The following is a 27426-nucleotide window of genomic DNA, read 5'->3' as shown; positions in this document are numbered from 1 at the left end:
GGTTTGGTGCTTGTTAAAGATACTGTATTGACATCTCTGGAGGCTCAGTTCCTCTGCTTATCAAGGTACCTCAAACAGGTACCTTATGGGGAGTAGCAGTGAAAGTTTCCCCAAGATGCTTTATCAATATGTTCTAATTCTCACCTGAAGGGACTACCTCAAGGAGCTAGAGGGTAGTTGTCTCCTTACGTGTTCAATCCTTGGCAGTTTCAGCAAAGGTCAAGAAGGGTGCCAGTTGTGCTTATGTTATTTTGTGATGTGGACGCCTGTCCACAGGGAAAACAACACCAACAAACTCATTTTGCATAGGCCACTGCTCGGCTACCAGTTGGTATTCACTCTTAACCACTGTTGATCACAGCTGACTCTGCTTGCATTCTCATGAGGGGTGAGGCAGCCCTTTTGTCCTTTCTGCTGTGTAACACTGGTTTTACTGAGTTGTCTCTTGGGGTACGTCTACGCTGCAGCTGGGAGGTGAAAGTTCCAGCTTGGATAGACGTGCACATGCTCGCTGTGTTTGAGCTAGTATGCTAAATATAGCCATGTAACTGCCACACTGCAGGCAGACTAGCTGCCAGAGTACTTACCTATGGTCCTGGGCACGATTGTACTGTGGTGGCTAGCCTGTGCCACCACGAAGACTATCACAGCTACACTGCTATTTTTAGTGTGCTAGCTCGGTCAAAGGTAGCATCTGTGCATCTCCCTGAGCTGGAAATTACACCTCCAGCTGCCAAGTAGACCGACCCTTAAGCACTGGTAGAGGCAGCACTGAGAGTCCTGTTCATCTGGGATATACACTAGCAAGTAAGTCATGCTTCTGGCTCAGTCACTCATTACAGGTTAGGACAACTAATTGACTGTCTGGATTTGAAGTGTATTGAACCCTTGTGGAGTCTGTGGATCTACTTTGCCCTTCTTAACCATGCATTGTGCTTATTGACACAGCTTCCACTAAGTGAAAGGATTGCCACTCTTTCTGATGTGGGTCGGATAGTCCCAATTTCAATGGCTCTATGCTGCTTCCTGCAAGCCAAGGTACCGACTGTAAGCCCCATTGTGTTCCACTCACATGAAAGGGTCTGCCTGCCCAGGTCCAGTGGCAGGATTAGGGCCCTCATCTGTGCCAAAGTTAAAGTCCTCAATAAATGTTGGGCTCCCAGACATAGCATTGCAGTATTTTGACAGGGGTAGCATTGCGTCTCAGTGCAGCTTGGTTTCACATTGATGCAGCATCACACATTGTGCAAACACCAATATTGATGGCCCAGCGTTGTGGCACCGAGGCATCACTTTGACACAGTATTCCAACAGTGGTTGCACCAGTGCCAAATACAGAGATAAAATAACCTCTCTACTCCTGTCATAACTATAAAGGGAAGGGTAACAGCTCTCCTGTGTACAGTACTAAAAACCTTTCCTGGCCAGAGACTCCAAAATCCTTTTACCTGTAAAGGGTTAAGAAGCTCAGGTAACCTGGCTGACACCTGACCCAAAGGACCAATAAGTGGACAAGATACTTTCAAATCTTGGTGGGGGGAAGGCTTTTGTTTGTGCTCTTTGTTTTGGGGGGAGTTCGCTCTTGGGACTAAGAGGGACCAGACATCAATCCATGCTCTCCAAATCTTCTGAACAAGTCTCTCATATTTCAAACTTGTAAGTAACAGCCAGGCAAGGCGTGTTAGGTTTATCTTTGTTTTCTCAACTTGTAAATGTACCTTTTGCTAGAGGGTTTACCTCTGTAACTTTGAACTTAAGGCTAGAGGGGGTTCCTCTGGGCTCTTTGAATCTGATTACCCTGTAAAGTTATTTTCCATCCTGATTTTACAGAGGTGATGTTTTACCTTTCTTTCTTTAATTAAAAGCCTTCTTTTTAAGAACCGGATTGATTTTTCCTTGTTTTAAGATCCAAGGGGATTGGATCTGGACTCACCAGGAATTGGTAGGGGGAAAGGGGCGGGGTGGGGGGGGAGAATGATTAATTCCTCCTTGTTTTAAGATCCAAGGGGTTTGGATCGGTGTTCACCAGGGAATTGGTGGAGGAGTCTCTCAAGGCTACCCAGGGAGGGAAAGGTTTTTTGGGGGAAGACAGAGTTTCCCAAATGACTCAAATTATTTGGGTGGTGGCAGCAAAAGCAGATCTAAGATGGTAATTCAGTTTAGAGGTTCACATGCAGGTCCCCATATCTGTACTCTAAAGTTTAGAGTGGGGAAGGAACCTTGACAAAAACATAAGATGTTTCTGGCACTTCCAGTGTTATCAAGACCATGGCTAACTTTTGCAAATGAATCTATACTTTGTTAGGACGTAGTAGACATATTCTCAGCTGGTGTGAATCAGCATTGCTCCCCTGAAATGAATTGAGCTATGCTGATTTTAATCCAGCTGAGAATTATGGGTTGTAATGTCTTCCATAGGTACACAATGAACACTCACGTACACCTATGCACTGAGGACCTGCTCCAGAGCCCATTAAACTCTGTTGAAAGACTCCAATTGACTTTAATAGGCTTTAGATCAGGGCCTGATCCTGCCTGCATTCCCACATGTGTTAAAGTTTACTAATTCGCTGATGTTGGCTCAGTTTGGAGAACCGCTGCATCTGTTGGCTGATCTGTCTGGGGGAAAAAGCAGTGTACATTGGTCGGTCGTTAATCCAGATAAAACTAACTCCCTGGCCATTGCCATCAAGCAGCTCCAGATTACAACCAGCTCACTATTAACCTATCTGAATGGGACATGGAGCAGGTGACATCTGTCAAATATTTGGGCAGTGTCAGACAGTGCTGGAGAATGCTTGAAAGATGTGGGCACTTGTATAGCAGCAGCTGCTGCCATGTTTTGGGCATCAAGTTTGCTTCATGGGCATATTTAATGCCATCAAGCTGGCTATGAAGCTGCAGATACATAGAACTGCTGTTAGACCAACTATTTTAAATGAAAAAGTGAAATGTGGGTGTAGAGGAGCGGACTCACCCCTGTGGCACCTCCTGCTGGTGACTTCCAGGAATTAGCTCATTCCAGCTCCAGAGCGCCCTCTGCAGGCCAGTGATCTGCCTGTCCTCTGGTCCCCATGTCCCTCCCTGGACCCCGGTGCCCTTGCACCTGGGGTGCTGCCCCTAGCAGTAACCCTTCAGTCTTAGGGTCTCCCCTCCCCGGGGAACCCCCACCCACTATTCCCACCTCGCCTCAGTATAAGGCTACTGCCAGTCATCATCTAGCCCCACGCCCTGGGGCAGACTGCAGTATCAGCCTACTCATCACTGGCAAAGTTGGGTTTGGACCTGCTGCCTTGGCCTACCCCTGGGCTGCCCTGTGCAACCCCCAGTACCTTTGAGCCCAATGCTAGGCCGCAGCCTGGGGCTTTCCAGGCTGGAGCTCCCCAGCTCCTCTGCCTTTCCCCAGCCTTGCTCCACTCAGGTACCCTGTCTCTAGCTTCCTGCAGCCAGGCCCTTCTCTCTCTCAATGCAGAGAGAGACTGAGTCCTTGCTCCTGGCTCCCAGCCTTTATAGGGCCAGCTGGGCCCTGACTGGGGCGTGGCCCAGCTGCAGCTGCTTCCCCAATCAGCCCAGGTCTTTCTTTCAGAGCCTGCCAGCCCTCTCCCAGGGCTGGTTCCAACCCTATCAGGGCTGGAGCAGGTCACCACCCCGCTACAGTGGGCATTGAGGAAGACTGAATAACATTGGATTGATGTTTTCAGTTCTCATTGTCTGCATCAGCTGTTCCATACTAAGTGGCAGGACAAGATCAGAAGTGAGGCTATCCAGAGCCAAACCCAGCAACCACCTCCATCGCCATTGGTTAATTGATTGAAATGATTTCTTGGTAGAGAATATCACACATAGTATATCAGGAATAATGTCTAACTGGGTGGGTAACTTGGCCTTCAGTTTCCTGCCTACAGCCATCTACAGTAAACCTCAGAGTTACGAACATCAGAGTTACAAACTGACCTCATTTGGAACCAGAAGTACGCAATGAGGTAGCACCACACCCACACACACACACACCACAGCACTGTTGTTTAACTCCCCTTTTTAAAAAAAATAGTTTATGTTTGAGTTACGAACAGTCTCCATTCCTGAGGTGTTTGTAACTCTGAGGTTCTACTGTCACAGACTTATTGTGTACTGTAAGAGCTATTTTATATGTAGTTCTTTATATTTTAGAGCAGAAGTCCCCAAAAGGTGGGGTGCGCCTCCTTGAGGGGGGTGCCAAAGAACATTTGGGGGGGAATGGTTCGGTCCCGGGCCAGCCCCCATGGGGGGCAGGAAAGGGTGCCACCCAGCTCTTCTCCTGCCCCCAGCTGTGGCCCTAGCCTCTGCCCCCTTATCCCAGTCCACATCCCCTACTCCTGGCCTTGGCTCGGGGGGCGGACAGGGGTAAGGGAGGGTGTGAGGTAAAAAATTTGGGGACCACATTTTTAGACTTTTGTACATCTTTGCATGGAACTAAGGTCAGTTTGCATAAATAGTGCATGAGAAAAAAGGCCCTTTCCTTTGGGGATAATAAATTAAATGTACACTATAAACATCCTTAATTAGGTATTGCCAGCTTGAAAAATGATAATTGCACATCACTTTTCAGTTGTTTGCTGTAAACATGGCTAACTATATTTTTGTTCTTCGTAGTAACAGTGAATGCTGCAATGTACTTAAGTTTTAAAAAATATCCTAAGAGTCTTTCAGTCACTGTTAAAATATTTTGTTCACAATGATGGGATTTGTTTTTTCTTACCTTGTTTTGGAGCATTCCAATGCTTAACCAATATAGTTCAGATGTCCAATATAGTTCAGGCTAAATGAGATGTGACCTGAATGTTACCTATTGAAAGTATCTGAGAGTGTTGCACTGGCATTCAGTAAGTTTCTGGGCAGAGTTCAAGGTGTTGCTTTAGCCTCTAAACTGCTAAATAGTTTTAACCTCTGGGCCCCCTAAATGATTTACATCCTAGTCTGTTAGGATCCTCTCTCTAGGATACTGCTGCAGTTGTAACAGTTAGATGCACTCAATATCCTATGAAGAGACAGTGTCTAAAGTAGACTAAGATCTAAATCATTTAGAGATCCACTGGTTAAAATCAACAAAGAGTCCTGTGGCACCTTATAGACTAACAGATGTATTGGAGCATAAGCTTTCATGGGTGAATACCCACTTCGTCAGACGCATGTAATGGAAACTTCCAGAGGCAGATATAAATATGCAGGCAAGAATCAGTCTGGAGATAACGAGGTTAGTTCAGTCAGGGAGGGTGAGGCCCTCTTCTAGCAGTTGAGGTGTGAACACCAACGGAGGAGAAACTGCTTTTGTAGTTGGCTAGCCATTCACAGTCTTTGTTTAATCCTGAGCTGATGGTGTCAAATTTGCAAATGAACTGAAGCTCAGCAGTTTCTCTTTGAAGTCTGGTCCTGAAGTTTTTTTGCTGTAGGATGGCTAACAGTTATAGGGCCAATTTGATGCTATCAGTTAAAATAGAGTCATGAACATATGAGTAAGGAACATATTGAGATCATTGTGCTTTAAAAGCCACCTTTTTGAGTCTTTGTCTAGCTAGTCAGGCTACAATATAATATCACCAGCTACCAGAGATTCTGTGGCTCATTGCAGTAAAATGATATGTCCTATATGATATGGTGTCAATGGAATATAATTGTATTATGGAGCTATATAAAGGCAAGACATTTGGATCAGGAGACCACTGATCATTTAATAACATTCTTATAATGCCTTTTATTAATACATGCTTAGCATTTTTTTGGCATGTTAGTGTTGTCAGCAGCAAGGTTAATAGATTTTTCTATGGCTTTTTAAAAATAGATTCTGCAGCAGTTATCGTCTTATCTCAACAATTCACTAATGGCCATAACATTCCAAATATTCTTGGCTGAGTGAGAATCTTTTGAAATGTGCTAGTTGGCTTTAGATTCTGATGACGCTCAATGGAAGAAGTGGGAGGCAGTCACCCCTTTCACTCATCTCTAGATCTGAATGGAAATAAAGGATGAAAATCTAAACAAAAATATCTAAGCCAGCTCTGCAGTGGGGACACTGTAGTTCATTGAATGGCAAGGTGATGCAAATACAATCTTTAAAACTCTTTTATTAAATGGTGCTACTTTATCAGTAATGAGGACTTGCTTGTCCTTCCTTCGGGCCTAGGGCAAGGTGCTGTTCTTCCGCCTTGTGACCTTTCTACACAAGGAATATTTTGGGGAAATTTCCCACTATTGCTAATACTGAATATAAACGAGACCTGTGTGTTTAAAGCAAAGCTCTCTCTTCCCTGACCCTTTCTGTGTTTGTGTGTAAAGTGGCTTTTGTATTGGTGGGAAAGGGTGAAAGGTGACTTTTTTATAGGTGATATTTATAATTCTTTGCATTGTAAGACCCATGAAATCAGTGTCCTTGCAATGAATCAGATTGCCTGTTCCTTTCATGACCACCTGGCAGGTCATATGACATCTCCTGATAAGAAACCCCTGTCATGGGTTTTCCCCCGGGGTGCAACCTGGAACTGGGGTACCACTGAGCCCTCTGTTTTACCAATCTGGGTTCCCTTTCACATTGTGACATTGTGACAAGCTGCAAAGCCCTCCAAGCTTGCCCTCACACAAACGTCCATAGGCAGGGGCCACACCCAGCCGTGTTCATGAATGCTCTACCAGCTACTTTCATGAACCAACAATAGACAGGCTCCAGCCAAAATACCCCCCAGCTCCCCAGCCTAGGATCCCAGATCTATAACGTTCTGAGCCTGACCAATATGAAATTATTACCCAATCCGCCCCTCCCTCAATGTGGAGAGGACAATGCACCAGCCCCCGTTCCTGAGCAGATTTCCCTTTGCATTTCAACCAAAGCACAGTCTTTTAGGTAAAAATATAAAACAGATTTATTAACTACAGAAAGTTAGATTTTAAGTGATTATATGTAATAGCATACAGATTAAAGAAGATTACCTAAGAAATAAACAAAATCACAATCTAAGTCTTATACCCTAGATAGGATTTGAATCAAGCAGTGTCTCACCCTGTTAGTTAGTACAAGTAGGTTAGGTTTTGCATACGCAGGCAGGAATCCTTTTTTCCAGCCTGGGACCAGCATTTCCCCAATTCAGTCTTTTTCTAAGGTGTTTCCAGGTTTTCTGTTGTGAGGGGAGTGAGACCCATTGGTGATGTCCTGTTCCCCTTTTATAGCTTCTTCCATAGGGCGGGAACCCCTTTGTTCCAAGCCAAGTTCCCAGTCCAGTTTATGGAAAAAATACAGGTACCAAAAAGGAGTTCAGTATAATGTGATTTAGTGACAAGCCCTTGCATGCTCCGATGAGTCATGGCAGCCATTATCGATAGGCTGACTGAAGCATCCCCAGGGCCCATTGTCTTTGTTGATGGGCCATTCAACTTGAATAGCCCATTCATGATGTGCTGGCTAGCCTGAATGCAAATGAACTTTTGGGTCTTACCCAGGAGCAAACACATTTGAAATACAAATACATAGTCAATATTCATAACTCCAGATACAAAAACGATACAGTCATACAAATAGGATAATCATATTCAGCAAACCATAACTTTTCCATAGACACCTCACATGACATATATTGTACAAGATGCAACATAATTATATCATAATCATACCATAATCATATTACTATGGTGAATATGTGGTGCAGAGTGTCACAATCCTCCCTTACTAAATTGGGAGTGTTTGTTTAAATGAAGAATTTATTTGATATGCACAAAATTATATTTTGTTCATGCCAAAATAACACTTAAAACAGTGGGACCAGATTTTTCCAAAGTTCTCAATACTAACAATTGGAGCCAGGGTTTTCAGAAGAACTCAGCTCCTGTGTAGGCACCTAAATTGACTTTTTAGCAGTGCTTAGCACCCAGTAGCTCCCATCATTCTCAGTGTGAGTGGTTGGGTGCTGGGCACTTCTGAAAATCGGGCCCATTGGTTTTCAAATTTGGAGCATGTGAATTGGAAGTAGATTTCTTATGAAATCTTGAAAATGTAGGTAAATGAATGCTCTCTATTAAACTCTAAGTGTTCCCCACTTAAAGTTGTGCAGTATAATGGTTACCATAACCAGATCTGCCAGCAGTCTGGGACAGGCTATATGGTACCTCTGTTTTCAGGTTCTCTGGGGCATCTGCAGTAGGTAGATCTCATCTGTTCAGAGGCCCTGTCCCTCCACAATGGCTCTGGGACTCCTGTCTACCTCCTTATCTCCTTAATGGAAGTGGAGCCATGGAAGAGGTAGCACAGCCACGGGCTGTTTTTGTTTCCTCAGTAATCTCTACAGGCTGAGGAGAGGGTGATGTGTATGCTTCCCAGCCCCTGCCTGTCCCACTCACTGTTCCTTCTCACCATCTGTTAGTCTTTAAGGTGCCACCAGACTCCTTGTTGTTTTTGTAGATACAGACTAACACGGCTACCTCCTGATCCTTCTCACCATGCCAATCCCAATCCTCAACCCTCTAGAACGGGGAATATGGGATTGTGGAGTGGTTGGTCCCTCATACATTCCCACCCCCACAATACCTTCTGCCATCTTCCTCATGGTGTGAACAAACTGGACTTTTCCCCTTCTTCCCCCTGCTGATCTCTGTGGCATTGTCTAGCCCAGGAGTTCTCAAACTGGGGGTCGGGACCTCTCAGGGGGTCACGAGGTTATTACATAGGGGGTCGCGAACTGTCAGCCTCCACCCCAAACCGCGCTTTGCCTCCAGCATTTATAATGATGTTAAATATGTTAAAAAGTGTTTTTAATTTATAAGGGGGGGTCACACACAGAGGCTTGCTTTGTGAAAGGGGTCACCAGTACAAAAGTTTGAGAACCACGGGTCTAGCCCTTAGTTAGAGAGAAGTGGCTGGGACACATGATTCTTGGGCTGATAATATATTTAGACCATTTATATCCATTATATCCATCTAATATATATAGACTACGTATATAAATAACTTCCTTGGTGTAAAATAGTACAGCTAGCCCTTTATGATGATGCAACTATGACTTAGGGGTCCACCATATTATTACATTGCTTGGGATGTTTTGATTAAAGATGTTTGAAAATGACATAACTTTGCTCTTGCTTTCATCAGAGGCCAGCAGAAACAGTAGATGAGGAAGAAAATGAAGAAGAGGGAGATGAGGGAGAAATGAATGGAGATCAGGGAGAGGAAATGGGGGAGGCCGTTAATGGAAATGTTCTCCATAATGAGATAGAAGAAAATGAAGAGAAAATAAATGAGAATTATGAAGAGCAAGAAGAAGAGAATTTTGGACAGCTGGAGGAAGAGGGGCCTTTCCACTTAAACGGTGAAACTAATGAAGAAAATGGTGAGGAAATGGAGCAGTTTAATGACCACAATGATCTTCATCCTGAAGAAGAAACAAAAGCACCAGAGGACTTTGACAATCAAAGCCAGGTAACAGCTTATTCTTTCAATTTTTTGTTTTTTAAAAAATAGATATCGCCTCATTCATTCCAGCACTAGCTTTCTGTACTGCAAATGTAGTCCAACTCAACCACGATGATGTCCTTGGAGTCTCATGGAGTTTCAACTTGCAGGAAAGCTATTTCCCCTCATTTACAACCCCTCTCATCTTCTGGCTACAACTGCAGAATTCTTTCTCCAACTGGCAAATAATGTATTTGTTGCTCCATCACTTTGACACGTCTTTGTCCTGCCTTTGTGGGTAGGCAGGGTACTAGAAATACAAGACTCCTGCACTCTCAAGAAGAGATGGGTGATTGTATATTTCATTCTTCACTTCCTCTGTCGGACATAGCGGGGGACAGTGGGATGTGCACAAGCATGTCTACTGGTTTAGGAAACCAGTGCCTTGTTTGTTTGGCTGAGTTGCCCTGCACAGAGGTTGTATTTAATAAGTGTTGCTGCCCCCATTTCATGGAAGTCTTATTGATTTATTTAATAATATATTTTCAGATAGAAAAGGACTGATAAAATAAACAAGAATCTTAAAGGCAGGGGATTTCTCTTCGTGGGATTTTAAAACACAAGTCTTGTCCCTTAGGACAAGGAGGGGCATGTCACAAATTTAGGGAGAGGTGCCTGATGCTGTATCCTCCATTTGCTGATAGGAGAGGGTCTTCGACAGCAGGAAATGGAATCAGAAATGTCTGTGTCACGTGTGAACTACCCCAAGTGTTCGGTAACCTGAGCAGTGGATAGATTTCCTGAGATTACACGGTGCGTGGGTTGTAAACTTAACATGGCACTCCCTGACTGGATTCCCCAGTGTCAGGGACAGGACAACTGGGGCCAGCTCTCTGATTGCATACCGTTAAGAAGTGAAAGTTCCTGTACCTCCCATGATGCTCAGGATAGTCTCTGCCATATTTCTAAATTTGGGATTTATTCTGAGCCATTTGTATGACACACAAGGGCATTTTCAAATAAAGATTACCAGACAGATATGCAACAACATTCTCATCAGAAGTAGGATTTATTATTTTCTGTGCTTCATATGTTGATGGAACAGTGTTGAGAGGGTTTATGTCACAAAGTGAGACTACATCTTTGGGAGGCTCAATTTAGAAGGGATGTTTACTCAGATGGGGGTATAAACAGGAAAAATATTCTAATTGGAGCAAAGGTTCTGCTACTTTCACCTTTTTTCCTACTTATCCGTACCTGAGGGGAGGATCCCATGTATAAGCTACCCAAGAATGTTATATTGGTGACCAGCTCGTATATATTTTTTAACTTGAAGAATTCTTAGTAGAAATTCTAGTGTGGACCACTTAATTATATATTTGTTGACATGCAATGAAGTCTATTACCTGCCAAGCTTAAAATATCGATTTTTGGTTCCTTTTTTCTCTAGATTGACTCTCATCTGGAAAAAACATCAAATCCAAGAGTAACTATCACCAGCCCACAAGAAAGTGAAAAAAATGACCAAACCAATGAGTATGCTGCTGTAGCATAGACTTTTTAAAAAGTAGTTTAGCAGAAAATGAAGGATTGTAATATTTGACATTTAAAGCATGTTGTTATCTGTGATTGATAATTTATAATGTGAAGATACAGTTGAGTACCACCTATTGAGTCTTGAAATGATAATGCCATATGGATTGACAGAGATAATGAACATCCTATTAAAAGGAAGATTGAATTATTTTCACAATATGTGGCTTACTGATGAGATTTTAGGGGGGAAATGTAAGGGTTTTTGTTTAGAAATACTATAAATAAGTGAGCTATTGCTTCTTTGTTATCAGATGATAGTACTAGAATCAACCCCATTTGTTAGTCTTCCAATGTGCTCCAAAAAAGCATTTGTTAGACCTCAGAGTTTTTCAGCAATTTTGTTTAGAAAAGAATATTTTTGTGACTTCTAATGGAAAAATGTATAATGTTTTTCTTAGAATAATAAACAGCCAGAAATATGAGGTATACTTAATTTCCAGGCTTATAATTTAGAGGTAATGGGCCAGATTCTCCTCTTGGTGTAGTTCACCCACATAAAACTGGAGTCGAGAATCTATCCTAATTAGATGTACAAAACTGGATAGTGGCTTTCCAGTAAAGCAGCAGCATTTGTGGTGGTTCTGTTAATAAAAAGCACATATATAGCACCCTGAATAGAGTGGGGGAGAGAGAGAGACTTCAGTACTGCAACCTGATCCATGTACTCAGATCCCTGCTGCTGCAGAAAGACCCACTGACTTCAGTAGAACTCTGCACAGATGTAGGAAGTCTGCATGCACATAGAACCGTTTGCAGGATTTGGGCTATAGAGTAGAATTGGGCAACATTTTTCAGACGCATAATTTATTTGCCGAAAAATGCAGTTTTGCTTGACCACAAACTAGTCAAGAATCTGGCATGGATTTGCTGAATAGTTTCAGCCAAATTTTTTTTTGTCTGACTTAGGATCATTCACAAAATGGCTGGAGGAGGTGATGTTGACTAGAGCACTTACCTGTGACATGGGAGGCCTGTCTTCAATTCCTGCCTCTGCCTGTTGTGGAGCAGGGATTTGAAATCAGTCTCCCACATCGCAGGAGGGTGCCCGAGCCACTGGGCTGAAGGTTATAAGAGAACAAACACCACCGCTTCCTCCTCTAGCTCTTCTGTGTACCTCGCCCTTCATTTCCTTTGCTTCCAAAAGTGACTAGTGGAAACTAGGGCGGTCGATTAATCGCAGTTAATTCACACGATTAACTCAAAAAACTTAATTGCAATTAATCACAGTTTTAATCACACTGTTATACAATAGAATACCAATTGAAATTTATTAAATTTTTGGGATGTTTCTCTACATTTTCATATATATTGTATTCTGTGTTATAATTGAAATCAAAGTGTATATTATTTTTTATTACAAATATTTGCACTTTAAAAATGATAAACAAAAGAAATAGTATTTTTCAGTTCACCTCATAGAAGTATTGTAGTGCAATCTCTTTGTCGTGAAAGTGCAACTAACAAATGTAGGGTTTTTTTGTACATAACTGCAGTCAAAACCAAAACAAAGTAAAACTTCAGCGCCTACAAGTCCACTCAGTCCTACTTCTTGTTCAGCCAGTCGCTAAGACAAAGAATTTTGTTCACATTTACAGGAGATAATGCTGCCTTCTTCTTATTTACAATGTCACCAGAAAGTGAGAACAGGCATTTGCATGGCACTTTTGTAGGCGGCATTGCAAGGTATTTACGTGCCAGATATGCTATACATTCATATGCCCCTTCATGCTTTGGCCACCATTCCAGAGGACGTGCTTCCATGCTGATGACGCTCTTTAAAAAATAATGCATTAATTAAATATGTGACTGAACTCCTTGGGGGAGAATTGTATGTCCCCTGCTCTGTTTTACCCGCATTCTGCCATATATTTCATGTTATAGCAGTCTCGGATGATGACCCAGCACATGTTGTTCATTTTAAGAACACTTTCACTGCAGATTTCAAAAAATGCAAAGAAGATACCAATGTGAGATTTCCAAAGATAGCTACAGCACTTGATCCAAAGTTTAAGAATCTGAAGTGCCTTCCAAAATCTGAGAGGGACAAGGTGTGGAGCATGCTTTCAGAAGCCTTAAAAGAGCAACACTGTGATGTGGAAACTACAGAACCCGAACCACCAAAAAAGAAAATCAACCTTCTGCTGGTGGCATCTGACTCAGATAATGAAAATGAACATGTGTCTGTCCACACTGCTTTGGATTGTTATTGAGCAGAAACCATCATCAGCATGGATGCATGTCCCCTAAACTGATGGTTGAAGAATGAAGGGACATATGAATCTTTAGCGCATCTGGCATGTAAATAGCTTGAGACGCCGGCTACAACAGTGCCATGAGAACGCTGGTTCTCACTTTTGGGCGACATTGTAAACAAGAAGCGGGCAGCTTCTGAAATGTAAACTCCTGCAAATGTAAACAAACTTGTTTGTCTGAGCAATTGGCTGAACAGGACTGAGTGGACTTGCAGGCTTTAAAATTTTACATTGTTTTATTTTGAATGCAGTTTTTTTGTACATAATTCTACATTTGTAAGTTCAACTTTCATGATAAAGAGATTGCACTACAGTACTTGTATTAGGTGAATTGAAAAATACAGTTTCTTTTATTTTTTTACAGTGCAAATACTTGTAATCAAAAATAAATATAAAGTGAGCACTGTACACTTTGTATTCTGTGTTGTAATTGAAATCAATATATTTGAAAATGTAGAAAACATCCAAAAATATTTAAATAAATTGTATTCTGTTATTGTTTAACAGTGCAATTAATTACACAATTAATCATGATTAATTTTTTTAATCGCACGATTAATTGTGATTAATTTTTTTAATTGCTTGACAGCCCTAGTGGAAACAAAACAAAATTTCTGTCAACTTTTGATTCACCGAAAATTCATCAGTTTCGGTTTAGCTTGAACTGAATCCTTTTTCTTTGAACTGCCAGCAAAACAAAAAATCAGTTATTCACCCAGCTTTACTATAAACTAAGACAACTTCATTCAAATATAAACCCGTAAGCTAATATGTTGATTTTTCAAAACTGGAAAGTTTACCCAGTCACAATGTTAAATTTTAACTAACTTTTTACAACAAATATTAAAAATTTTTAAATCTCTGTAGTAGATTAATAGATTAATGGAAGAAAATTTAACTTCTGTTTTAGTTTTGAAAAATTGGATTGCAGCTGATTCATCAGCCAATGAGAAACTAATTTATAAATGAAAACACTGGCCCAGATCCTCCGCTACCATAACTCAGTTTAGCTGCACCGATGTCAACGGAGCCATCTCTGTTTACACCACTTGATGATCTGGCCCATTAGGTTTTTTTTGCACAAAACTCTGCTATAAGTGCTCTATGTTTTAATCCTAAGCATAGTTCTTAAAGTTTAAAAATGTTACTTCACTGGTCGTAGTAAGATGGTTCCAGATAAGCTGAGGTTTCATTTGCACTAGTACGTAAGAGTATCATCCAGAATATTGGTTGTCTTTATTACATGGATTCCCACTGTCTTTATTTCTTTTCTAAACTTCAACAGATAATGCCACTATGTTGCAAGTCATAGAAATGAACATTTCTCTGATCTTAACCATATTTTAGCTAACTATAGATATGTGATAGAGGTGTCTTGGTTTTGATTTTGAGGGGGTTTTTTTTGTTAATGCTAGCAAATTACTACTAAAAACTCACTTTTTGTGGTTATCATGCAGTTAATTTTTTAAAGTTCATTCTAAGCTGCTGAAACAAACTTTAAAAAAATGTAAAAAAGCATTCACAGTAATTGAAAACCACCTAAACTGCTATATTTTCTCTAGCGGATATTTTGATATTTTCCCCCAATGGAAAAGTAATGTATGTTGACCCTCCAATATATCTCACAGTATTAGCAATATAGATATATAAAAGGTGACATTAAAAACCAGAGAACAAAGTATGTTCATGTTGCTAGAACTCAAAGATAAACTTTCATAATGTTTAGATTTGGGTGTGGTTTATTGAACTGGGCTGGACAAAGCACTGGGGAACATTCCTGTTGGGAACAATTCTGCACTTGGGTCCCCAATTCAGCAAAGCCTTTACTATGTGCTTAAGACCACCTTTATTCAGCAAAGCACATAGGCATATCCTTAAGTGCTTTGCTGAAGTCCCAATGACTTCAGTGGGACATAAGCACGTGTTTAAAGTTAAGCACATGCTTAAATTATTTTATTTACATTTTAAGCAACGGTAAAAAAGACCTGTAGAAGAGCTCTAGGCACCCTGACAATTAATCTTCCAATAGTTAAACAGGAGCAAATTAACTAAATTCAACCAGTGTATCAGCTACCAAAAACATCTGTATCTTCTCTGGGTACATATGCTCAACTTTTTGTAAAAACCCTAGCAAATAAATGGCTGTTGAAGCACGCTTTGCTCAGTCAGAATTTGATCGTTCATGTGCCTAGTTAGTATTAAGCACATGCCTAAGTGCTTTGCTGAATTGGGAACTAGGGCACTGATCATGGGACTGTTGTACCTATGTTGAGCCCCACAGAAGTCAATGGGATCCATGTGGTGTGGAGGTGCACCTCTTTTACAGGATTAGGGTCTAGATGACCTAATAGGTACTTTCCATCTTCAGTACCTGTGATTTTTCCTAGTATTCCTAGGATCAACAAATAGATAGCAAACATGAAAACTTCAAAGGGACAGCTACAACTTGAAAAACATATTTGTGTGAAAGCTTTGTATCTAACAGTAGGTACATGGAGATCCCGATAACAATATTTTCTCTTCTTCTAGTTTGTTTATTTTGTGTATTTGGCAGCACACTGTATAGTCAGTGACATTGTTTCCCTGTACAGTCAGTGCCTCCCTTGCTTAAAAGATGTTTATAAACATCAATGGGAGAACATAAACCTTCATATTTTTTCAGTTTTTTTTTTTTATTTCAGAACATGCTATTTAAAGGGTTAAACTGAATTTTGTTTTCAAATTAGTTAGTTTTAAAAAGTTCAAGTTGATAGTATATAGTTAACTCTAATGTAAGATTATTTCATTTATTGTCTGACAGCAGGCAATTTTCATTCATTCTTATAAATTTCTCTCTGTTGCTCGCCTACAAAACATCTAAGCATACATTTCTTCAGGATAGCAAATAAGACTCTTTATAAAATAAAAATATAGGCATTTTCAGTATGTCATCTCCTGCAATGATATATAGTATCATTCAGAACATGAATGTTGTACCAGGTACTCTTTAATTTGCAGAGAAAGGATAAGCATGGTGTGTAACAGGTAGTTCTGACGACATCACAGTAAAAGTGATAGATTTTATATCACTGAATCCTTGAGTGTGTGGCCTTATTAAGAGTTTTCCCTTTAAAACAGGGATAACAGAAGTGGCTAAACTAAATTCCATGTTCCCCAAATGAGAATTGGGGAAACTCTGTTTACCCTCGACCTCACTACTGAAGATATTTCCTTTGGACACCAACATTTAGATATCACTGATCACTTTTGAAAATCTTAGCTATTAGGAAAGGAGGCATCTCATTAGTGTGCTTATAAATGCACAGGTCAGGACAGGACTTTCTTTTTGTTCTGCACAATTGGCATTCAACAAATAATAGCTTTAGCTGTTCACCGGGGATAGCCCAGGAAATTTTCAAATCAGCGGTGCCTTCCTAATCTGTACACATTCTAGGCAGTTAAAGGAGGAGATGAAGCCACCAATGCAGCAAAGGATTTAAGCATGTGCTTAAGTCCCATGGAACTGCAGCATGCTCTCAAAGTTAAGCACATGCCTAAGTATTATGATGAATCAGGTCTAAATAAAGTAAGTTCATATAAGGAAATGGAAATGCCTCCCCAATTTCAGTGTATGAAAGTGAAGACAATTTAAAAAAAAAATCCAATCTAAAATAAAGCTAAATAAATATTTCCTGTCAGTTAGCAGAAAAGAAATTACACCCCCCGCCCAAAATGGCAGTCTGTACAAAATACTGAAAAAGAGTGTCGGCCATGGGTATCTTAATGTCTGGCTCAAACACCCATTAAGATGGCCTTTAAAATTAGTCAGATACTAAATAAAGTAGCTTGAGAAATTTTATTACTATTATTTTACTATAGAAGTTACTTATTTCATACACCACAACAGCAGTCTAGTGCACAGGAGGATTGGTGATATCCTGCTAGTGGCTGGCTAAGGACTCCACACACAGCTAGCCTGTGCTAAATATCACGTTTTTATTACTCATCTTCTCCCCAACATGTCTGATTGTAGGCTGTTTAGGGATGGGGCTGTCACTTACGGTGTTTGTACAGCTGCTAGACCAATGGGTGAGGACTCTGGGCACTACTGCAATATAACTGTTAATCACAAGAGGAACAATTAAATAGGAATACTGTTCATAGATATATCATTTTGGGTGATTGAAATCCCGCTATGTAGCCTCTAGCCAAACAAAGCACTCTAGACATGCCAGTATACAGTAAAACCATTCACCTGCTTATGGGTTATTGTTTATGGGCATATCAGTGTATGCATCAAATTATGTACAGGTGTATACATAATGTGTGATTGAAGCTTTCTGTTACTTTGTTAATGGAAGGTAAGATACTTCTGGTTCCAGGTGCTATTCCTTATACTTAGTACTGGTTCTAATGGTATTTCCTATTATATCTTACCTACTGAAAAGGGATTATACATATATTTAAAGTTTTAAGCACATGCTTCAGTGCTTTGCTGGATTGAGATTAGAACTCTTGAAAAATTGAGCCCTGCATGCAGAGGAAGAGAACAGCCTAGACCTGGCAGAGAAGCTGTCAATGGATGAGGAGCTCAGAAAGAGATGGTATGGGGCTGGAAAATTCTGGGAGATAATTAAAGCCTTTACAACTATAGGGTGTAGCTCTTTTAAACTGATTGAAGCCAACTCTTGGCATATCCTGTACTACTGTTGTTATGGCGCAGCTCCAGTGCTTATTTTGTGCTAGGGCTGAACCCTGGCACCTCTAGGCTCGGCAGTTCATAGAGCTGGCACATCTGGGCTTGCTGCATCAGTTATCATAGAATATCAGGGTTGGAAGGGACCTTAGGAGATCATCTAGTCCAACCCCCTGCTCAAAGCAGGACCAATCCCCAACTAAATCCCCAAATTGCCCCCTCCAGGATTGAACTCACAACCTTGGGTTTAACAGGCTGATGCTCAAACCACTGAGATATTCCTCCCCTTTATGAATGCAAAAAAATTGCTTGAGCCCCAACACCTCTTTCATTACAAATTAAGCACTGAAGAGCTCTCCACTGGTTTCAAATCAGTGGTATGATGTGGCCTTGTCACAGGCCCAAGAACTCCCTCCCTCATTTTACTCTTAGGCCTTAATCCTGCAACAATTTACGCACATGCTTAACTGGCCACACTGGGTACCCCCATGGAAGTCAGTGCAAAAAGTTAAGAAGGTGCTTAATGGGCCCCAGGCCTTAATTTTCATCAGTTGTCCTTTGGTGTATGCTTGCAGGGATGTGGATTATGCTTGGATCAGTTGTTTAAATTACTTCAGTAAGTGTAAAACAATCACAGGGGTTTAATGTGAGCTTTCCTCTTTTCTAAAGAGAGAGGCTCCAAACCCCTATATATTTTTTTTATTTAACAGGCATTAAATAAAATATACTTTGCAAAACAAATATATAAATCAAATATTATATTGTAAAATGGTAGAATGCTTTTGTTAACAGAAAACACCTATTTATTTATAAAGAGAATTCTTTGCCTTCATTCAGTAGTGTGTGGGTTTTTTTTCCCCTTATCCTGTTGTAGACCCAACATTGTGAGGGAAACCAGAGGTACGTGAGGCAACCTGGAAGCGTGAAATTTGCTCAAAAGTTTGACTTCTTGAAGTCTATCATATTTTAACAGCTCAATGAAATACATCTGAAAGTTGCCTGAATATAAACAAAGGGGTGCACCCTGATACATTGAAGTCAATGGGATAGTTTGCATGTGCATGGTTCATAAGATTGAACCCTATTTGAGGTAACCATCTGAAGACTGGAAATAGATGAAGAGTACCAAAATTGACAAGGAGGTCATAGGTCACATCAGCAAATTGAGAAATAGTTATCTTTCCAGTGACCTTTGACACTAATAGTTGAGGAGTTCTAGTCTGTCTCTGCAGTCCTTCAGAATCGATTCACATTGTCATGACTTTGAGACATAGAGATCAGAGGTCAAGCCAAAGGCTTTCAAAATTCTAAGGACAATTACATTTCCTAAGACACATGGCATGACTTTCAACTCTTCATAGCATAGGGGGATTTTTTGCAGTTCTCCAAAGCTACATAATAATATACAATATAAGAGCACTTCAGTTTCACATGTGAAAATAAGCATTATTCCTCTTTCAGAAACAATTCCCCTTTGTTGAAATAAAAAGTGTTGGAATTTAATACCTTCACCTGTGTGTAGAAAATGTACTAGGGTAGATCAGGACAGGATACTAAAACAACACTCACTACACTTCTAAAAAAAAATAATAATCAAGGTTAATAAACACTTTTTTCCTGTATAAAAGCAAGTAATTTAAAAAACCAGACAAACCCATGTTAAATGACTATGACCTAGTCAGAGGACCTGGTTACACCACCACTGTCTGGTGTTCCAGCATGTGGAACAAAATCAAATCTGTAATGTGATAGGTTCTGACTGTTACCATTAATGGGCCTTGGCTTTACGCTGGATACAATTGAATCCCAGTCACACAACAAATTTTAATCCTATTGTAACCAGGTCAGCACCCTTGGTTTAGTTGTAGTGCAAAATCACCTATTTGTGCCTTAACCCCTAATTTGATTCACCTCCCTGTCACAGGTCGAGCTGAATCATTAAGAGGAGCTCAGGGTATGGTTTTCCTCACAGATCAGGTGATTGCAAGCTACAGCAAGGCCTGTTGGGGAAGGGGGGGGGGCAGAACTATAAAAAGAGCTCCCTTCACCTCAGCTGGAGATGGTCTTGGGGATGCTCCCTGGGATTCTTGTTGGCTCTCTGTGAGGGGGCTGGGGATAGAGCTCAGGTGAGGCTTGGCTGAATAGGTTAGGAAGGAAAATTAGAACAAGAGCCTGCTGGTGAGGCTCTGTAGGATAAGCTGAAGTAAGATGTGCAAGGGCCAGGGTTAAGGCCTAAGAAGTATGCAAACCAGAGTAGGAAGTAACTCTGAGGGAATAGTGAAGTGTATGTCTGAGGCTGCAGCAGATGCCTTTGTTAGTACCTCAGGTCTGGCGCCCTGAGCAGAGGGGGGACATGTACCTGAGCTTCCTGAAAGAAGCAAGTTCTGCACCTGAGGGGAGGAAGATTCTCTGCAGAGCCCCAGCATGGAGACAAGAAAGAGGTGGGACTTTGGACTGTTTGGCCCAGATGAGATGGACTTTGACTTGACCAGAGGGTGATATTAAATTACCCTACCAGTTTGGGGAAGTCTCCAAAGGAGGGAAACTGAGATACAGCAAGGAAATAAAAGTATGGGCCATGCAGCTAATGTCATAGGGGTAAGTAAAACCCCCTCCCTCTCCTGTTCAGAGTACTCAGGTTTGTGAAGCCTTATTAACTTGCTACCAAATGTTTAAAATTTATTTGTACCTTTTCATATGTCAGCATGGGTTTTCCCTAGTGACATTTGCTCTCCCCCAACCAAAAGCTGGTTGTAAAGTTTCACTCAGGTTTACCCCATTATCCAGGGGCACAACTTCACTCCCATATAACCCCTAAGCATCTCTGCAACTGTTCTCCCAGTTCTGTACTGGAGCATGATGCCCAGGCTGCTCCATATTTCATCTAAGTTGGGGCTTCCTAGATGGAAGATTTCATCCCTCCCTGACATCCAAGCACTTAATTTCTTTCAAGCTTTAGACCACCACCCAACTTGTGAAATTAGAGGCCTGTTCTTTTTCCTGTAGTACTTGTTTCTCAAATCAGTGCAATGTGCTAGTTCTAACTCACTGGGCTACTTTCCTACTAACGGTCTACATGGGAGTCCTGCTATGAAAACAATTTCTGACCAGTGGAGAAACAGAAATTGTTCAAGGCCACTACTGTTCTTCAATACTCTTCATACCAGCCACGGTGTAGCACTATACAGCCAAGTTGTTTATTTTGTTTTAAAAAGATGATGGTTGGTTAGGTAGAAAATCCTGTTTAAAACTTCTTTCAGGTGATTTTTAGCTTTCTGAAAGCCCATTTACCTCCTATCCAAATGGAGCAAGTGTGTGGCAGAGGATCCTTCTTTCTCTAGTGCATCACTCAAAACACTGACATCATAAAGCTTCACCACAAATCAGAAACTGGAACTTTGGCAACTTTTGGTGGCTGCACCTAGCACAAACACACATGGGAGCACACCTTATCTCTGTGCATGTGAAGGTATCCACTCAACCCTGTGATTCCTCTCCTCTAGCTGTTTTCACTGGTGCATATATTGCCATCATTAGCTTGATCTCTCTCCTACTGGTTCTGCCTCTGTTCTTGCACAGCTTGCCTGCCTCTACTGAGTGTTTTCATTCTACCGTGCACACAGCCAGAGGTGGAGGTGAACGCTGGATTCTTTGACATCTTTGGCTTCTCCACTCTATTAGGGACTGATGACAGAGCATGGATGCAGAATGTAGGAGGGACACCTACAGGAATCCTAAGCAGTATTGTCACTGGAGAAAAGCAGGAGAGTAGGAATGGGGGGTGGGGGGAAATCATCACTGTCTAGCTCAGTGGTCTCCAAACTTTTTTGATCGCGCACCCCTATCAGTAAAAAATTTTTGAGCATGCAACCCCTACTGCACCGGCTCTACCATTTTTGCAGAAGCGCAAAAAAACAAAAACAAAAAAGCCACTCAGACTCCCGCCCGAACTTACGAAGTGCCCCCCCTCAAAAAAACCTCCTCCTGCTGCCCACCCCCAAGGATCCTCTTGCGCACCCCACTTTGGAGACCACTGGTCTAGCTAAATACTTTGGGATTCTGCTGCTAAACCTGTAGTGGTATGAACCACTTTAGGACACCTTGAACACAGGAACACAATGATTCTGCTGGAGGGAGAATAAAGCTGGGATTTTCAAAGGAGTACAAGAGATTTAGTTGCCCAACTCCTATTGAATTTCTATGGCAATTGGGCACCTAAATCCTTTGGGCTCCTTTGAAAATCCCAGCCCAAATTGTTTAGTGACACGTGGTGTTATTGCCTGGCTTGTTTGTTTACAGGAGATAAGTTCATGAAGTGAGCCTGCCAGGATAGATCTGATAAGAATACTCTACCAATATGTGCTTCTTGGGGATACTGAAAAGAGCCCTGCATTATTTAGAACCCGAGGAACATTCACCTGGGCAGCAAACAAAGTGTTTAATACTTGCCCACCTCCAGCCTCAGGAGGAATGCCTCACCAAAAGGAGAGCAGGGAGAGCAGCACTTTCACTAGCCCTAGCTGAGCAATACCTGTGTTAGGGCCAGCAGAGAAGACTTCACCTTCATGAAGAAATTCTTCTTTTGCATTTGTTCTAAGTGAGAATACATGGTCCCGAGGCAAGTGCCAGCAAAACCATTTAAGTAGAAAGAACTCAACTCCCAAACATGCACGCTCCATTGTCCATGGCAACTAGACTGAAATGTCTGGCTTATTTAAAAAGCCTACGTCTGCCCTCCTACGGCTGTCAGCCAGAACCCCTCTTTTTGCTTACACTGTGCTGACCCTGGGTTTCATAGCAGCTGCAACTAGTTCTGCTCCACTATTCATGACCCTTATTAAAAGAAGGTCAGAATCTGTGGGGTCACAGAAGTTCAAGCAGGGAATGTGGAGCTCCCGAAAGACATAGTGAGTAGGAGCAGCAGATTTCAAAGAAGTTCTGAGAGCTGGCATAGGCAAACACTCCAATTCCAACCTGGCCCCTTTCCATCAGAATAGATGCTCCGGGTGATATCAGGCTGGAAGCATCTAATCTAGAATCTAATTCTTAGAGTAATGTATCTCAAATAATTTGCCTAACTCATAGGCAGTGTTTAAATAAAAGTCCCTCTTTATTTGCAAAAAATCCACCAGTGTATGTTATGGAAAGACTGGGCCATTTAAAAATTTGCAATATTTGCAGCAGTTTTGTTCCTTATATTTGATTCTCTCTTTGCATTTATGTCACAAATACTTACCCAAGTTGGTGTTGAGTTCATTTGGAAAAGAAAGTCTCCTTATAACTTACCTGACAGCTAAACTGAGCCTTAGCGTGTTTAGTATATTAATATAATCACTCTCTCTCCCAAATCAAACCTGAAAATGAAGACAGATGGCTGTTTACACAGGCATCTGAGAGACCCATAAGAAGCACTAGTAGTCTCAAAATGTCTGAAATGGGAGATTACCATAGGCACACACCGTGCATTCCCATTTGTGTCAATGTCACCAAGAGACAAGCTGTACCACAAGAGCAAACCGGCAGAACCCAAAACATAATTACCTCAAGCAGTATGTGGCCTTCTAAAGTAGCTTAACCCCAAGAACCTCTGAAGAGGATGTACTCTATAAATGTGCCACGGCTCTTAGCTCACTAATGAAGTGGGAGGAGTAGAGAGAGCCTTCAAGTCCTGCCCCGGAGATCAAGGGCATCATATTCTATCATAGTCGATGTAACTCCGATTGCGAGATGTAAGTTTATCTGGCATCCTGGTGTATAATGTCAGGGTGACCTGCTAACATTGAGTGGCCCTACACCCTAATACCTTCATTTTATTAAAATTGCTGCTTTGGCTATTAGACCACCGATAAAGAGGAGCTCTTGAAATGCTTACAGCTTAGATTCTTGAAATTTGCTATAGGCTTTCCTCTCCTTTACATTACCCAGGATAAAGTTCCTCTCCCTTGTTCATACACTGCTGCCTTTCTGCAACTTCTTAGGCCAAACAGTCGTGAAGTGGTAGGGTCCATCCTCTTGATCTCTTATCCCTGCTATTTCCACGAATAGCCATTTGTTTGCAAACGCACAATTAAAAATGTCATGTTGGGGCTGCACCATAAATTCTCAATGAATCTGCTGACATTCAGCTGTCTTTAGCCAGTGAGTCACCACAGTGGGAATGAAAGGCAGATAAAGGGGTCAATAGAGCCTGCAGGGAGAAAACACAGATGCTGCAGCGAAGTCACTGTGTGATGCAGTAGGGAAAACAGACCCAACCATCGTGTGTGTGTTTATCCAAATTAACACAATAAAAGCAACCAATCAAACTGCAAAATTTGATTTCCTCCATGCAGATTGCAGCATGAGTACTCTTATGGTAAAGGAGGTCTTGTAATTCTAACTCTAAGAAGGATAGAATAAAAAATGAAAATAGTCAAATATGCATAAGAATTTGATAGAAGGCAATTGGGTGGGGAGCAGGAAGGGTGGGGAATATTTCTGCTGGTAAGATGGCCCTTACCTGCGTTGTAGATTCCGTTCTACTTGTGAACGTGATGTTATCCAGTCCTTGAGCTGGGAAGTGTTCCAGGACCCAGGAAGGCTGAATCCAAGGCCCATACTTGGGCAGAAGAGGGGCAGTGTCAGACATTGATGGGGTTCACGATGGGGACTGTAGAGCTCAAGGAAGCAGTGGAGAGCAGTGAGAACTGTGTTTAGTTATTTGGGATCCTTTGTTTGCTATGGGACTTATGGATGGAATTTGGATTAGATCCCTAGCTCAAGTGGTAGGCATTATCCCCATGTGGACTAACCACAGTGGAGGGAAGAAATGCTCGTTTCACAACTCTTTGCCCATTAGCAGCGGAATGTTGAGACTCTGGAATCCTGTGTTTAAAACATGGATTACACTTACAGGTTCTATTGGCATAGCTATGCTGCTCAGGGCTGTAGAAAAAACCCATCTCTGACCTATATAGCTATACCTACAGAGCCCTCATTGTAGACACAGCTATGTTGATGGATGAGGGCTTCTGTCAATGTGGCTAAGATTGTTTTGGGGAGGTGGTGTTCCTATAGGTGTAGGCTGCATCTACACTAGGGGGCTGTGCTAGGGTGGCTATGCCTGCATAGGATCCATACTGTAGACATAGCCTAATTCCAGGTTTTGGAAGTGAGTGTGCTCTAGTGGTTCTAGACCGTTCTGCCCCTGCTCTCATAACCTGTCCCTCTCTTCTCCTGTTCCCCGCCATCACTCCTGTCCATTCTGTCTTTGTTCCTATTTCTGCTCCCCTTCACAGCTCCTATCACTCTCAACCTATCCCTCTGAACCACTCATCAATGTCCTATGCTCCTCAACCCTCTGTATTAGTCACGCTGTTTTCCTTTCACACTGCCTGGATGCCAGCGGAGGAAGCATTCAGAGCACAGGACTGACTATTTATCTGTCCCCAGTTCCAGTGCTTGGAGCCACCGCAGGCTGCCAGGAAAGAGCAATTGCAGCTCCCACAGCCCGCTCAGCTGCTCTGTGGATATTGGTGCATGTGCAGTCTGGTCAGCACATAAGAGCAGTGAGAGGATGGAGCATGCTCAGTGCAGATGTGAAATTCAGAGAATTTAGCTGCCAAAATCTAACCATCCCCTACTGAGAATGTGTGAACTGAGCTTTATTGAGGCTTATAACTTGGCCATACATAGGTAGATTTTTCTCAAGGATGGCAAACAGTACATCCCTAGAGCCAGTGCTATCCCTTTACCAAAGTCAAGTATGGAAAGACTTAGAGTTCCACAATGAAATGACTGTAAGAATTATTTAACACAAGCAAAATGATATGCCCTAAACTGGTTCTTGGAAATGATAGAACCGTTTTTGCTGACACTTTCCAAAAAATTCCACCTGAGGCAAGCATCTGTCATGGAAAATGTCTGCTTGAACAGTTTTTAATTTTGGCAAAGTTTTAAGTGACTGAAAACAAGGTCTTACCGTGGAAAGTGTTAAACCTTAGCTAGAGGCAGTTTTACCCACTTCCCCCTTCAATATGAGTGGACAGGGGGCTGCAGACAGGGGAGTTTGAGAGGGAGAGCAAGAGATCCCACTGCCAAACAGGCTACCAGGTGAGAGTACTGCTGGTGGTGTGAGTGAGTTTGCTCGACTGTTTGAATTTTAATTGTGATTCTGATTTCAGGTGACTTCAGTTTCAGTTACAGCTGCTGTGGCAGTTGGGACTGAGTGCCTGACCTTGTTCCCTTGATTGTTCCCTTGGTTGCCTTTGATTGGCCTTCCCCAGTGTGACTCACGAGGGGGTGGGACTGACCTAGGCAAGCAGGCTTTAAAAGCCAGAGGCAGAGCGACCAGGGGGCTGCAGAGCGGACAGGGGAGTTTGACAGTGGGAGGCTTACGATGGTTAGGAAGACCCGCAACACCTGTGTCAGCACTGCTTCTGTCTCCTCCACCTGCGCCTGTAGCCAGACAGAGCGCCTGAGCATGGATGCTTCTACCCAGATCCTGGTGTGGTTTTGCAGGGACTGTAACTTGCAATTTCCACTTACTGATATCCAGGCTGGGGGGACCATCCAATGTGAAAGGTGCCTGCTGGTGGAATTTCTCAGGCAGCAGGTGGGAGAGCTACAGGAGGAGGTGGCTAGGTTGAGGAGCATCCGAATCCACGAGCAATTCCTGGACAGTGTCCATGTGGAGACAGCTGAGGTAGCTGTCCCAGTACACAGGACTGCTGACACACCACTGGTGGAGGAGATGGCTCAGGGTGGACACGGGCAGCTGGTTACTTCTGGCAGCAGGCAGTGCTCCACCCCTGCTCCGAACCCCTCCCGCCATGGTAATAGGTAACCGTTATGCTCTTCTTGATACAGGAGAGAAGGAATCACCCCCTACAGTAAAGGAGGAGAAGCCTCATACCCCTAAGGCTGGGAGGTCTGCTGCCACCACTGCGAATAGGAAACGTAGGGTAGTGGTGGTCGGAGACTCTCTGCTGAGGGGGACAGAGGCGCCCCTCTGTCACCCTGACATTTCATTTCGGGAGGTATGCTGCCTGCCGGGGGCCCGTATCCAAAATGTTATGGAGGCACTGTCGAGGATTATCCAGCCCTCTGACAACTACCCCATGCTACTCAGCCATGTGGACACAAATGATACTGCGAGGTGTGACACTGAGTGGATCAAGAGTGACTACAGGGCTCTGGAAGTACAGGTGAAGGAGTTTGGAGCGCAGGTGGTATTCTCTTCGATTCTTCCTGTCAAAGGTAGGGGCCCGGGCAGAGACAGATGCATCATGGAGGTGAATGCCTGGCTGCGAAGATGGTGTCGCCAGGAGGGCTTTGGCTTCCTTGTCCACGGGATGCTATTCGAGGAAGCACTGCTAGGCAGAGATGGCGTTCACCTTTCGAGGAGGGGAAAGACCCTATTTGGACACAGACTGGCTAACCTAGTGAGGAGGGCTTTAAACTAGGTTCGATGGGGACAGGTGAGCAAAGCCCACAGGTAAGTGGGGAACATGGAG

At 42.4% G+C, this 27426-nt stretch overlaps 1 protein-coding gene across 2 annotated transcripts in view; it reads left to right on the top strand.

Annotated features, from left to right (window-relative positions):
• DCDC2 (doublecortin domain containing 2) overlaps positions 1-11847 on the top strand; it is a 132272-nt gene extending 120425 nt beyond the window's left edge. The window contains exons 10-11 of one of the 2 annotated variants that reach the window (XM_026660519.1): positions 9110-9436; positions 10860-11847. In XM_026660519.1, the coding sequence (XP_026516304.1) occupies positions 9110-9436; positions 10860-10964 (432 nt within the window). In that variant the 3' untranslated portion in view covers positions 10965-11847. Of the gene's footprint in view, positions 1-9109; positions 9437-10113; positions 10199-10859 lie in introns of those variants that run through there. The other variant, XM_026660522.1, reaches the window with a different exon arrangement.
• The last annotated feature ends 15579 nt before the right edge of the window (positions 11848-27426 follow it).

Source organism: Terrapene carolina, unplaced genomic scaffold (assembly GCF_002925995.2).
Source record: "Terrapene carolina triunguis isolate 2854851 unplaced genomic scaffold, T_m_triunguis-2.0 Scaffold58, whole genome shotgun sequence".
NCBI classification, from domain to species: Eukaryota; Metazoa; Chordata; order Testudines; family Emydidae; genus Terrapene; species Terrapene triunguis.
The sequence above is the reverse complement of the archived record's forward strand: the minus strand, read 5'-3'. Positions and strand labels throughout refer to the sequence as shown.